This window comes from Sabethes cyaneus, chromosome 1 (genome assembly GCF_943734655.1).
Source record: "Sabethes cyaneus chromosome 1, idSabCyanKW18_F2, whole genome shotgun sequence".
NCBI classification, from domain to species: domain Eukaryota; kingdom Metazoa; phylum Arthropoda; class Insecta; order Diptera; family Culicidae; genus Sabethes; species Sabethes cyaneus.
The window spans coordinates 46,526,975-46,542,429 of record NC_071353.1 but is presented as its reverse complement, the minus strand read 5'-3'; the positions used below and the strand labels follow the sequence as shown (position 1 = coordinate 46,542,429).

General features: G+C 39.1%; 1 protein-coding gene across 1 annotated transcript in view; it reads left to right on the top strand.

The window, feature by feature from the left end:
• The window catches only part of LOC128733157 (protein hedgehog), a 51,520-nt gene extending 39,786 nt beyond the window's left edge, over window positions 1-11,734 (top strand). The window contains exon 3 of the mRNA XM_053826797.1: window positions 10,126-11,734. Within this exon, the coding sequence (XP_053682772.1) occupies window positions 10,126-10,778 (653 nt within the window). The 3' untranslated portion in view covers window positions 10,779-11,734. The remainder of the gene's footprint in view (window positions 1-10,125) is intronic.
• Window positions 11,735-15,455: the final 3,721 nt, after the last annotated feature.

Sequence of the window (15,455 nt, the reverse complement as noted above, 5' to 3'; positions counted from 1 at the left end):
TCGTTGAAGAACCGATCCCATTAAAAAACGTAAAAGCAAAACAAAAAAAATCAAAAAATATGCTGTAATAAATATGCTATCGAACATTTATGTTGTCGACTTTCCGTCCATTTCGGGCTTCCTTCGGTCAACCTCTTATCCTACAACCCGTGGAAATATTCGCATCCGATGGATGCTGTCCGGATGATTACTTACCCAATAACGAATAAAACGGTTTCACCGTACAGCAGGAACACTGAAAAAGTCTTGCGCTAGCCTGCAGCGTACTTTGACGAGGTAGTTTCCTCGTTAAGTTAACGAGAGAAACGAACCTCACTTTCTCATTACGCTCGCCACATCCAATGTGTTTAATTTTTGGCGAAAATCAAGGTGCAAAGTAGGCCAAAAGCATCACTCTGTACTGTGAGTTAAGCGTGTTGGCTTGGCTTTGTGGATGTGGAAACGTCTGCACTAGCAGGAAGATCAGTTTGACGAGCCAGAAATCAACCTTTAAGTAGGACTACGGTTTAAAAAGCATTTTCCAAAATGACGAATATGTGAAATTCATACTAATTAGTTGCTTGTATCAATATGATAGGTTATTGAAAGATACAACACCTCCCTCTATTAGACAAGGCTTCATCATTTACCCTCAACAGCACTATCACATGCACAAAATAACCCTCTTATTTCGGTCAATTTCAAAAATCTCAACCTTCACTTGATGCAAGACTTTGGAAAATTTGTGCTAAGGAAGCTTCCGAAGGTTTCCCCCACAAATATTTGTTCCACAAAATGTTCGAACCTTCCCGCAGTACATGTCGGAAATCGTTTCCCAGCAAGGTCTCTGCTAACGAATATGTACAATAACTTATAGTAAAGTCCCTGTCACGCCGATATCCGTGTGAAAATAAATGACCGATACCCTCAAACCGACAAATTCAGAGTTCCTTTTTTCATCGCACTTCCTCAAAAAGTAGAAACCGCAAACCACGCAAAGTGTATTCATACGAGGAGCCTATGGCTTGCCCAAGCAGCATTTTTTCCACTCGTTTGTAGTTTCCTCTGTTCGAAGCCGCCCAAAAGATTGGGCATACCGAACTGAATGGATTTTGCAGTCGGTCTCTTTCCCACAGCCTTGCGGTGAGCAGCTTTCGTACTCTTCTTCTCCATTTTACTTGCGCTGCCCGCTGCTCGAGAGCCACTAACAAGAAGAACTGAAGGGAAAAATGAAACGCGATCCAACAGGCAGTGGCTCGCATCTTATAGCGGCAACATCGTCTGAAATATATCAACAGCAAAAAGCCCACAACCGGAATGCACGGGAGAAGCGCAAAAGAATTTCAATCAATAAAATGGCGGCAGACCCTGACCCATGCTTCGTCATCTTCGGCAGCCAGACGGCTGGGACCGCTGCCAGATATTGGTACCTGCAAACCACGCATTGCTATAGGTGCGTTTACGACGCAAAACTGCTTCCTCTGACGCCAATCTGCAGGCTGGGTTGGTTTCCTTCTGTAAACTCTCTGCCGTGCAATGAAAGTTGGCCACGTCGATTATTCTTCACAATACACACCCAGCAGCAGCAGCAGCAATACCAAGCAAAGAAATCACTATTATTAACTACAAAAAGGGACTGTGATTGTTTGATGCCAAATTAGTTTAGGATCCGTAGCCTAATGGAATTAGAGCAAGTCTCGAGCCTAGCCGAAGTTTAGGCAGCATGCAAACATTTTGACTTTGGCACAATCCCCAACTGAGCCCACCCCAGTGCTGTTCAACACTGTTGCATACCAATGCCCTCAATGGTAGCCGCAAATCCTTCCTGATTGATCACCATTTTTAGCAGATGAAACGAAAATGGTAACAGATCTCACGTACCACAGTTCCAGTGCCGCCGGAAAACGAAGACATTTAGGCTGTCCGTCGACGATACTTCCTAAAAGAGAATCTCATTAATAAACCTTTAATCATGCTCGTTATGGCGGCTGACACGACCGACGCCCTGCTTGGCGTGCTGGTTCGGTCCGTAATAACCCAAGACTGGCGGCAACACGTACAACGCAACGATGCAAATAAATTTAATTTCGATATCGTGAGAATGCAATTTGCCTCCTCGGGGTTTCGTGTCACACATCCATCCCTTGTACACATAAAAACTATCCGTTCCATTCATCTTCTTGCCAAGTTTGCGGATGACCGAGTCAAAGGATTAAGCCAGGAATCATTCATGCCAACAGCGCTAAATGTCAAGATTTATTTGTTGTGAAATTATAACAATAACAAAAGTATCAAGTATGAGCGTGAGCTCGTCCCTCGATCCCACCAGCAATACTCGATGAGAAATTTCCATTTTTTTTTTCTCTGTTTGGTCCAGCCAGACCTCGCCAGTTGAACCGGCAAAGACCTTGTGTAGCGGCTTACCGTGCACCGGACAAGCAACGGAATGGGCGTTCTGTCATTCTACTCCCCGCCCGACGTTCGCTGTCCAGCGCGTGAAATAATCTTGTCAAGTGTTTATTTACAGTTGTAGACATACAAAAACACAAACATTGAAATGCGGTTCCCTTGGCTGACCTTATCGGTAACGTTGTGAGCTACATTGTGAGGTTCATCAGCATGGTCAGTTTTTTTGTATATGGCATGACAAACAATTCGAATGTTGTTTGTTTTTGCAATTTAATAAGCCGCCAATATTGGAAGATTACGTCCCGCCCGAGTGTGGCCCCTGGAACAGCTTAGTAGGTTCACTCCATATTTATAGGTGGTTTAATCTTGTAAGTAGTGGCCGGTTTGTGATTATTAACTGCAGGATTTAAAAATAGGAAATTTAGAATGGCTTTAACCTTCATCTCATGTTCAAAACTAACTTCCACAAGTTTTAATTATGCGTAGACCTCTGTGGACTTTAAATTACAAGGCACACAGCCAAAATGAATATTTACAAGGTAATTTTTCTTATTATTTTAATGTCTAATGTACAGTCATAAGACAAAACGGTGATAAAGTATCATTCAATAGTAAGCCGATATCCTCTTTCAGTCTTGCGTTACGTGAATTCTATACCCATCCTCCCGTTAATTTTGTTTACAAAGTGATCTTTTCAAAAATCATAAATAAGGCTTGTTCGCGACAAAATCAGGACATCTCATTTTTGCAATAAAACAAATTTGCTAGAAGTTTAATCCATGAAACAATTTTATATCATTTATGTGTGTATCGTTAATAATTATCAAACAAATTAATATTACTTATTTGGTCTGCATGAAAAATTGGCGATCTTTGGAGTTTACCCTTGCCATGAGGGTCAGTGCAGACTTGTTGGCAGCCAATTTAGCTGCGTTTGTCCAAGATTTTCGAAATTTATCTATAGTTGTTGCTTATTCTCTTCACCAAAGCCCAATACCGCTCGATGGGGCGTAACTCTGGACAGTTAGGTGGATTCGCCTCCTTCGGTACAATATGGACTCCATTAGCATCATACCATTCTAAAACATCTTTGGCGTAGTGACAGGATGCCAAATCTGGCCAAAACAGCGAGGGTACATCCTGGCTGTGTAGGAACGGTAACAATCGTTTCTGCAGGCATTCTTCACGGTATATTTCCTTGTTTACCGTTCCCGTAGTGATGTAACTTTTGCTTGCTCGACCACAGCTGCATATGGCCTGCCATACCAAATATGTTTTTAGGAACATGGCTTTCTTCTTTGTCCTAAAATGCTTTGCAACGCCATTCCGTTTCATGGCAGTGTAAAAAGACATACCAGTAAGCTGTTTAAAGTCTTCTAGGACATACGTTTCATCGTCCATTATAACGCATGGAAACTTTGTTAAATATTCGCGACAAAGCTTACGAGCGCGTGTTTTGGCCGTCGTATTTTGCTTATCATTACGGTTAGGCACAGTCTACACCTTGAAAGACCTAATGCCTTGTCGTTGCATAGAAATGTGCACGAATGTTGGCGACATTTTTATTTTGCGAGCAATGGTACATACAGAAAGATCATGTCTCCTCCGTAATATTTGTTTTACCTACGCATCCTTGTGGTGGTTCCTCAGATCCGTTTCTGTTTCACTTTCCTTCTTTCAAGCTGTTGTCAAGCGAGTATCGAACGATTTTCAAAACTGTGAACAGTGCTTGGAAGAAATCCAAGCTTTTCGGCAAGTTTTCTTAACGAGAGATCCGGATTTTCATTGCGACCGCACACAATTGCTTTTCGCACCTGCTCTTCTTTCGACGCCATTTTACGCTGAGCACTTGTAATATAAACAAGTGTTATATTTTCAGAAAGAACAGACATACGTCTACCACTCTGCAAAACATTTCACTCATTGTTAATGTATTTCCGAAGCTGTGTGTGTTTAGGGGTGTCCAAATTTTGTCGCGAACAAGCCTTATTGCTATCAAAAGCATGGTGGAATTAGTGCAAGTGAATCAAGAAAAACGTCGTAAAATTATTATTAACAAATGGATTCAAATCCCAAAACGTTCTCACTAGTTCATCGCAAATGAAATGAATTTACCGAGAGCTACTGTCGTCGTCATTTTAAACGGAATCGTGAACGCAAATAGATTCGTGAGAATTTATCTAGCCGGTTTTGTGGACGGGCGATCGACCACGGACCGAATCTTTGTGCTGCGATAGTTCCTCCAAAAGTGTTGCGAATACTATGTCCCTATGCACCACAATAGTGTGATGGTCGACAGGGACGAGTTCAAGGTGGTGGACGAATTTGTATACCTCGGGTCGTTGATAGCATCGAATAACAAGTGCAGCAGAGAAATACGCAGACGTATTCTTGCCGAAAGCCGTACTTATTACGAGCTTCACAAGACCATAAGGCCTGGTAAGCTTCACCCCCGTAACAAATCTATCATGTACAGAACACTAATAAGACCGGTAGTCCTCTACGGGCACGCAACGTGGGCAATGCTCGACGAAGACTTAGAGACAGTGGCCGTTTTTGAACGTCTCCGTCGTGTGCTTAGGACCATCTTTGGCGGTGTATGTGGGAACGGTGTATGGAGGAGAAGGATGAACCACGAGCTAGCGCAGCGCTTCGACGAACCCAGTATCCAGAAAGTTGCTAAAGCTGGTAGGGTACAATGGACGGGACATGTTGTGCGAATGCCGGACAACAAACCCGCAAAAATGGTGTTCGCCTCGAATCCGGTTGGTTGGTACCATCCGCAGAGGGTCGAAGCGTGCTCGATGGTTAGACCAAGTAGAGCCCAACACCTGGAAAATGGAGCATTGTTCCACATTCCGTTTTTCCGATGGTATTTCTCATAAAAGTTTGATCGGAGAACGAAATATTTGCCGCTTGCAACTGCCAACTTAATCAAACCACCAAAACAATAGCAAAAAGCAGGGCGGCCAGTTTGTTTAAGTTTTTAAATATTTAGGGTTGCCAGTCGGTCAAATAAAAACCCGATTTAATCCACCTAGTGGTGAAAGGAACCTTTGTTATACGGTCTTACTTGCTATTTGAGATAGAAATCGACACATCTTCTGAACATAATTCATCTATCGGTTAACGTTGCGTAGTGCGTTGGTTTACATAAAATTTTTGAAAATTGATTAAGTTTAGAAAATTTGAACAAAATAGGAACACTTAAATTTTGATAGATCTTTTTTCATGAAATTGCTGAGTAAGGATAAGTAAGTTGTTATTAATCTGAGTAAGTGCAAATAAAAGTAAGTTGTAAGAGGAAATCTTATCCTTTAGCGTATGAATTGTCTAGTAAAGGTCTAATTTATAGGTTTTTGAACTATGCATAGTTTCCTGTAATGCCATTCTATTTGAATCACATCAATAGAGTTTTCTTGAATAATTTTCATCAATTTTGATTAACTTTCGGTTACTCACGCTGTTGTATTTTATACAACACGTGTAGGTTTTTCAACGCCATATTGTTATAAAGTTACAAATCGTTGTTTAACTAACGTATATTCTTCAACAAACTTATTGTGAGCAAAATATCATAATTATTCAATGCATTAATAATTTAAATTGTTGGGAAAATGTATGCAGCAAAACTATCAACAAATGTACAATGCTTAAAATGTATCTGTCTGCTGGTAGTCAAGTAATTCGGAATCAAAATTAGGGTATTCTTTATAATCAAAGTTCTACAGTTCCTAAACAAGCAAACATACAGGTATTTCAGCAAAGTTGTGTATTTTTACTACTTGTACATTGTACATGTACTACAACATGAAAAATTACAAAAAGAGCGAAAATAGAAAAACTGGTTTTACAAATTCATATACAATAAATAAGATATTTTTATCTTCGCTGCAGAGATAGAAGGTTCCTGTCTTTAGCAAAATTTCTTGTAATAATAGGCTCTATAACTTTGCAAAACACATCACAATGACAACGAAGAAAAATATTTTTTTATTTTACTTTTAGGGGGATTAATCAAAATTTGAATTCCACCAGACGATAGAGCTTTCAATTTCAAGAAACTCTTCCAAAGGTTCGATAAACCAAAAACCAAGTTTTCCCAGTCAAAACCCTAGTGCACACGTTTTCTTTGGTTTGGGGCTATTTTGCGCGCGAGTAACCGTGTTATAAAAGTTGGCGCGAGTGTTCGAGGATTAATATCTTTTGACCGGTAAAACCAATTCTTATGAAATTTTGCATATATATTCGTAGCGTCAAAACCTCTCGTATGATATTAAAATAATTGAGATTAGGTAATTTATCTTGGTTAAAATCATTATATATTATTGTTAATTTTGGTGTGGTGTATACGGTTGCTCATAACTTTCAAATTAAACGTCCAATCAAAAAATAATTCAATAGTGATCTATTAGGATATATTATCTTTCAAATGAGACTAATAGCGCATAAATCGGTTTGGCCATCTCTAAGAAACAGGCGATAATTATTACCTTGTCAAAACAGGTTTTTTAAGCATAACTTTTAAACTACTTGTTTGTTTTCAATTAAAAATTCCTGAACAATTTAACTTTAATAAGGGCTTTCATTTGATACTAAGACCGTTGAAATCGGTCATGTAGTTCCGGAGAAACCCGTGTAACGTATTTTTCACATTTTTGCTTATAACTTTTAAACGAAACGTCGTATCACGAAACAACCCAATAGTGATCTACTAGACTATAACACCTTTCAAACAAAAGTAATAGCGAACGATTCGGCTCAGCCATCTCTGAGAAACAGGCGATAGAAAAAATCATTACATACATACACACACACACAGACATTGCTCAAATCGTCGAACCCTATCGATTGGTATATGTGACTTGGCCCTCCGGGCCTCGGATCAATTTCGTGTTTTTCGACCAATTTTTAAACCTTTGTTATAATATAACAAAGGTAAAAACAAACTCCGTTTGTTTGCGTGACCAATCGTTCAAATTAGCGGGGGATAGCGGTACTTCGTGACATTTTCAGCAACAAGAAAGCCTCAAAAGTTTGTTCTTCGAATATTTCGTAGGCAATATGTACTAAGAAACCTTCCAACCCGTCAGTTGTCTATGAAAGATGCAACAACAAAGTGTGAAATTAGCACAAGCATCGTTCATAGAGTTAAGAAAAGAAAAAGATTGAAGACATATGATGAACAAAATATCATAAAACAATAGGGTAATCAAATTTACCGGATTGTTTATATTCTAAGCAAAGAAAAGGTTAATACCAAATAAGTTCAAATTAAACACATTAAGTTGTTATACTGATGGTACAAGCGAAAAGTAAAAGTTGAGCTTGCGAAAGCATCACTTACTATAATGATGATTTTATAACTTCGATGACACTTGGTTACCTACTATAACGCTGTTTATACCCGTCCGAACCTACAACGGAATTCCTTCGAAAGTATGTTGATGAATGAAACGCCTTCCATGGGACGCCATTTTATGCCGAAGTCTTACGTAGACGAAGGCAAAAACAAACCCACAAAGCGAATGGAATTTGCATTTTTTCCTCTTATAAAAATATTAAATATTAAAGCAAATCGACAAATTATTATCACATCGCGGCCAAACTGGTTATCACCAATCGAAAATTCATTCATAGGTACCATTTTGGGAAGACTCGCTGAGCTTTCGAACCGAACGGTTGGCTTATTTCCCGATGTCCATCGCGGCTAACCGATCGGCGGTCGGTACCCTGAAGATAGAAGCAGAAAAAAACCCCGCTAGACGCAAACTGGTTTTCCCGGCAGGATACCTCTCTGCGCTGCGGAGCTTACTCAGCACACTTATACACCGACCGACCGACAGTCGAAACGTTGGCCAGGCAGCACCCAGCGGCGCTGCGACCACATCTCTGAGGACGGGCAGTTTATTTTATTGAGTACCACAACAGAACACCTCTGAAAATTTTGCTTTCGCATTGTGTTGCTCGTTTCGACTGCAACTACCGGCCCGGTGAGAACGGGATATGAAACTGAGAAACCACATGAGTTGGCATTTTGAAACCCTATAGCTTGCCGAAACCGAGAAAACGATTGCCAAACAGAACCGAAAGGAGAGAGGACACGAAAATTTACATTTAATATTTGTGGTTTGCTTATTTTTACGCTCCGCTTTCGCCTGACTCCCGTGATCCTTATGAGGTTATCCGAAAAAAGATAATAGCAAACACCTGAACAAATCTTTGCCTGCCGCAAAGATACCGCACGGTGGTTCGAGAGTGCAACTTACGAGAGCTTAACAAACACAAACCTTGTTTTCCAGTCAATCCTTTTTCGTTTCTCTGAATTGTCCGATCACGCTGAAGAATAAAGACCAAGGTAATGCTAGTGATCTGGGACAGATAATGTATTTAGAAAATTAGTTTTTTGACAGACTTACAAACAGGATTTTGATTTTTTTTTGCAAAAGTTGGTTAGCCAAATGGATTATCGTAGACTTTCACCCGTTTCGGAACCATTGCTGATCGGATTGAAAACGATAAGATTGACCGGTAACTATTCTTGCAATGAATACTCTCTACTGTTTGTCCCTACCACACGATTTTATTTTGATTGTTAAGGAAAGCAAAAATTTGATTTATTTATTGTTAACAATATCATCCTGTTGATCCAAATTTATAACACATAAATAGAAGAAGAAGACACAAACCGGACCACAGATATATTATGAAATTAAAGTAAAAGGTGTCAATATAGCCACATTTATTTATAAATTAAATTTTAGAATAGAATTTAACCATTTCTGATAGGTATGGAAAATAACCATTAATTCCTATGATGTGACAGACTATTCACAACTTGTCAAAACATGTCCGCAGGATGTCCGCCGCCTTAAAGAAGGTCGGCTGTTTTTACAAAACATCTCAGCATTAAGAAAAAATTTCAACAACAAAAAAAAAATCAGTAAATGCTCTTCCTCCCTTCCGTGATTTAATTAACCGACGACCTGCAGGGAGCATGCACGTTCACCAACCAGGGTTCAAAAGCGGCAGAATGTCCTTCCTCTCTTCTCGGTTCCAAAAAAAATCATCACACAAATGCGCAACCAGAACGACAGCACATACAGGAGATAGCGATCATATCGCTACACACACGAGCGCACGCACCCAAAAAGGCAAACCATTCGGTGTTCGGTGTCCCTTGATCGAGAAGACCTCACACAGGATCCGGCGGGCAGGCTTGTCAGATCCTCTTTCCACCTTCTTTTGTTGCCGATAGGCTATTGTTAGCCGTCATTGTCATTGATACAGTTTATTTTCCCTTCTGGCCACATTCATGCAACCTCAAAAAGCCAAACTGTTTTCCCGCATGAAAACCAGAGTATTAAAGGAAAGAAGATAGAAATCAGTTCGAACGAAGATGAGCAGCCATCCCACGCTGATAATTAAATCTTGTTACGTTTATTCATACACACCGGCTTGAAAGAGAGGATGCGGGCCAGGACACTGTGGGAAAAGGAGAAAAACGGTCAGGGCGGCTGGAGGAGGGTGTAATAAATCTAGAGATAGTAAAACGTAAACCACAGCATGGCGCCGCGGCACCTTTTCTGTGGCTATTTTTGCTTCGATATGTTTATCCTATTAGTTCTTTGTAGTACTTTGTGGATATCGATTTCATCAAATCCCTTATCAATCATGTATACCTTTACGTTATACTGCCAATACTAACTGCAAATTTGTTATTTCTGGTTTTTACAGATTCATCCCAATCCAATCACGCCAGCGGATGCTTCACTGGGGAAAGTACGGTGCTAACAGTTAGCGGCGAAAAACGAAAACTAAGTGAGCTTCAGGTTGGAGAAAAAGTATTGAGTGTGGACAGCTCCGGAAACACCGTTTACAGTGAAGTGATGATGTTCATGGACAGAGACACCCTCCAGAGTCGAGAATTTGTGCACATTGTTGCCGAAGATGGAGCGCAACTGACCGTCACCCCTGCCCATCTCGTGATGATTTGGCAGAAAGAACTCGGTCAAGTACGCTACTTTTTTGCTGATCGAATCCAAGAAGGTGACTACATCCTGGTGAATATCGACAGTACCTTGGAACCGCGAAGGGTGCTGCGGATATCTGCCAAACTGTCACAGGGGGTCTACGCTCCGTTGACTAGAGAGGGTACCGTGGTGGTCGACTCAATTGCTGCCTCTTGCTACGCACTCATCGACAGCCAGACAGTGGCACATCTCAGTTTCCTACCATACAGAGTGGTACGAAAAATAATGAATCTTTTCAAATTTAGCAGTCAAAGTGACAGTTTAAGCTTGCCTCGACACGAAGGCATTCATTGGTATGCCAAATCACTATACGCAATCAAGGACTACGTGCTACCGGCAAACTGGCTTTATCATTAGTAGACCAAGGCGATGTCCGCTTGGGAAACAAACTGTGGTCTAATTGTGTACATTTTGTAAATTATTGTTTACACATAAACAGATTCATTTCGAAAAATTAAAGAAAGGAAACGCGACCGTATGTGAGATTTACTTAAATTATATGTGAATGAATGAGACTACGCGAAAGTAAGGAACCCCTCACAATGTTATTGAAAGCGTTGGCGGGAAAGGTAAAGTAATAGAATTTGCTTAGCAACCTTCGGAATGTTTGTGAAACGCTCCTTGATATTTAAAGACAACAAATCTTGACAAAAACAGCGGTTAAGTTTATATCCTTTATCAGTAACGACGTCTAGTTTTTGTAAGTAGGCCCAATACTATAAATAATTTATTCTAACTGTAAAAAGCTTTCAACCTAACTAATTTTGTAAATCTTGATCCAAAAATATATTTGTTAATACTGTTTGAGAGAATTCGGCCAGTGAATCATCTGTTTTTCTTTCCAAGTGGAACGACATGAAAGAGCCCTTTAGTTGTCGCATCTAAAAACAATTATTTATTAAGTAGAATTATGTAACTACAAGAAAAGTGATATCTAATTATAGTTTGAATGTAACTGAATATTATTTATAAACAAATAGTAACTCAAAGCTCTCGTGTGAAACGTAATCGAATGGAACAAGTCAGAACTTGCCTGGCTTGCGATTTTTCAGTACTTGAAACATTTCATAAAGCTACGAAAAACGAATTCACTTTAAGCTTCGACCAACGTAGGGTGAAATATTTCTAAGCGAAGACACAAACGCACAAACGAACGAAAGTCGAGGGATAGAATGAATGACTACTTATACAAACTGAAACCGTGCATTCCTCTGGCGGAAAATGTTTTAATCTGCCATTTTAACAAACAAACTACATTTTGTAAATATATCAAAATACGAAACTACTGACTTCAGTATGATGAGTTGTAATAAACAAACATGAAATCTGTTACTTAAAAGAATGAACACTTTGCAGAGAAAGTATGAGAAAACCCAACCCTACTCGGCAATACCTGGCTTGCATAGCTTCATAACATAAACAATCAGGCTTCGTGTGCTCATCTATTGTAATAAACCACAGCATAGCCTTACGCACAAAAGAAACACCTTCCTTTTTTGATGTGAAGAATACACCTATCAATTGAATAAGGAATAAACTTTGATGATTTTGGATGGTTTTGGTTTCACTAACGTACGCTAAGAGTTTTTCTGAATAAATCTGCAAAAAGGTTGTAGTCTTAGCTACAAGAGCATCTTTTAATTGTGATATGTGAATATGGTGGCGCTAGTATATACCTATGTCATTCAAGTGAAAATGACCACACTCTCACAGAACAGAAGTGGAAGTAGAAATCCAAACACGTACTTGCTACTTTCTACAGATACTAGCGAACCTGGCGGTAGCGAGTCACTTTTTTCCACGAAAACACACGAACGCATACGAATGCACACGAAAGCTTGTGAAATCTGCTATGCGATTGGCAGCGACCGTTCTGCTTATATTGCTGTTATTCGCTTCTATGCGAAAACCTTCCCAAAGAAAAATAAAAACAAAAAAGACTCTGTTACCAGTTGTGATCGTCGAATCGTTCGGACTTACACTTCTGTTCTGTGACACTCTGCAAGTACAATAGACCTGCAGCCGAATTCCAGTGCTTCAAAAGATTTTACAAAAATCTCTTGAATAACAGAAATTTTCACAGTGCTTTTTCTTCCAATAATTTTGTTTCGCTTTTACCACATTCCGAAAAAATAAAGAAAAAGTGGAAAAAGTATACATGCGTGAATACGTGCTTTATTTTTGTTTTCCGCTAGATAGCTACAACTTTTAGAGGTGCTGATTTTTCAATATCACTTTTATCCATACCTAATTTAATTTCCTCCAAAACCTGTTCAAAAATTCTTCAAAATCAATTTATAATAACCAAAAATAATACAATACTGTTTAACACATGCATAAATGCGTATGTTTTATTAAAAAGAAAAGATCGAGCATAAATTTGTTGCACTTTTTCAAGCTTTCCAGAACATTTTAAAGAATTGGTCAGGAAAAATGCGTGTTTCGGGTTTATAAGTTTGTAATGTAAAGTAATAAATAGCAGGGTTTCTATAATTGCAGATATCTAGTTATTTTATTTATACAAAAATGTAATAAATCATATTAGGGTAGACTAATCTCAAGATTTTAGTCTTGACCTTGGAATGAGGTCATACATATATTAATATTTTTTTTGAAACGATGGTTCTACAATTGATGAAGGGACGGTAGGGGAAAGAAATGAAAAAAATTTTTTTTTTTGGTGAAGGAGGGGGAAGAGCGGAAAGGAAGGGGGGGGGGGTATTGGTAGCTATGCTTGACAAGTAGTCATTTTGACTCCTACCTTTTGTCCAATGCTGGAAGGTGCATGAGTCGAACCAAGCTGTAATCTGAGATTATAACCGGGGTGTTGTGGGTTCGAATCCGGTTATAATCTCAGATTACAGCTTGGTTCGACTCATGCACCTTCCAGCATTGGACAAAAGGTAGGAGTCAAAATGACTACTTGTCAAGCATAGCTACCAATACCCCCCCCCTTCCTTTCCGCTCTTCCCCCTCCTTCACCAAAAAAAAAAAAAAAATTTTTTCATTTCTTTCCCCTACCGTCCCTTCATCAATTGTAGAACCATCGTTTCAAAAAAAAATATATTAGGGTAGATGCTCCAGTAATGGAGGGATTATGTCGGGGGGATAGTGGGTAAAGACAGGGCTGTCAATGTTTGAAGAAGATAATCAACTTTTAAAGACCACAGTAAAGATGATATTACGCTTATAGATGAGCTTCCAAAGTATGATGATATCTCTCTTTTTGATAACAATTCTCTAATCCTGTGGATGATAGATATTTCGAAACCACGTTTCGTCATAGCCGTAATCATTATGAGATGAATTATCAAATGCGCCTTCTATCTCAAGAAAGGTAACTAGTGAAATTTCTTTTGCTTCAAAAAACTTACAACAGTTTATACTGCTGATATTGAAGATTTGCTTTTTTGATATGCAAATTGATATTTGCTCAAAGGATGTTTGGCTAAATATGATGGCTTTATATTCTCATCAAATGGTTTGATCAACTTAGCTTTTCGTAGAATTTTTTTTGGCCAAATCGTCGTTTTATTCACTGTTTCATGAATGTCTGTCCTGGTTTCAAAAGTTATAGTTCTCAATGTCGGTGCACTTTGGTCTTCGCATGAATTAATGACTGAGCAGGGTAGATGTGTTCTCATCATTAACTCTAATGTTTCATTGGTATAGCTGGTAAAATTGTCATCCTCTTTTTTCAAAGAACCTAGTCCATTTGAATGTTCTTTGGTGAGGATTTTTTGAGGTCCGGCAGTTGATGGAGTTTTTTTTTCAATGTTCTCACATGTGTGCGTCCAGTGAATCCTTATTTCCCGTATTTCCCTCTTATTCGCAGTGAGAGTTTGTTTATATTCCTCCTTGTTTTGTTCTTTTAGCCCGGTCAAATAACTTCCGGGATTTCTTCCTAAATTGCTCTAATGTTTTGTTCCACCAAGGCACATCTCTAATCGTACAGCGTTATTTTGTAGAACAGCTTTCGCAATATCAGGTTTCAAAGTTGTTTTGAGTTGTCCTCAAGTTTTTTATAGGTTCTTGAGCAACCTTTCAAGCTCTTCACTTCAACCTTCAGTTTCAAATTAGGTTTTTCCCAGTTTTTTCCTGGGATTACTTATAATTTCTTTGAGTTGTTGATTAGCTTCATAATCAAATATAATATGGATGAGATCGGATTAGCATTTTTCGTCTGACACAAGCCAAATCTTTATTTTAGCGGGGCATGATAGACAAACGATTTTCTCGAAACAGTTACCATACACTGAAAATAAAGCATAATTTATGGAACCAAAATGAACGATTGTTTTATGAATTCTTTTGAATTTTCTACTACGATGTATATTCGTACACTAATCCTTACATTTAAGCGAAAGTAAACATTCAATTCAAGCGAAATCAAGTGATGACAATAGTATAACACCGGTACACAACGGAAAATAGCGAAATATCTTTTTATCCGCTATAAAAAAATAATGATATAATATAATGACCTGCTTGAAAAAATTACGAAGAAATCAATTTCTTTCAATAACATTGCACATTTTTATTTCTGCGCAATATGTTCTACAAAGTTACTCAGTGTGTTAAAATAAGCATTTTCTCTGCAGATCGTGTATCGCTAAGCTGCATATTAGGCGAGTTATGAAATATCCTCGAGCTGCGAAGTTGGTACCAGGCTGAATAATGCGCACTATCGGTGCTAAAATAGACCGCACAGTGGTTTTATCCAGCAACATCTAGCCTCTTATCCCTAACAGCAACTACTATCCCAAACTAACCTCGATGGAAACTAAGGTCAGACTGACAGACAGATCAGACAGGCAAGAAGGCACTCATACGAATGCTAAGTGTCAGCACGAAGAGTAGCCTTGTCAGCCATGAACGTCTGGTCCCCATGTCAGGGGCGACTCTTGATGGTTCAACGTTCTTCAACGCAAGAATCCCATACAATCCAGGTTATGAGCGGCTCACTACAGCGTCTGGTCCTGGTCCGTACCAGGCGGCTGGATTAAAAAAACGCCGCACTAAAGCTAAGATGGT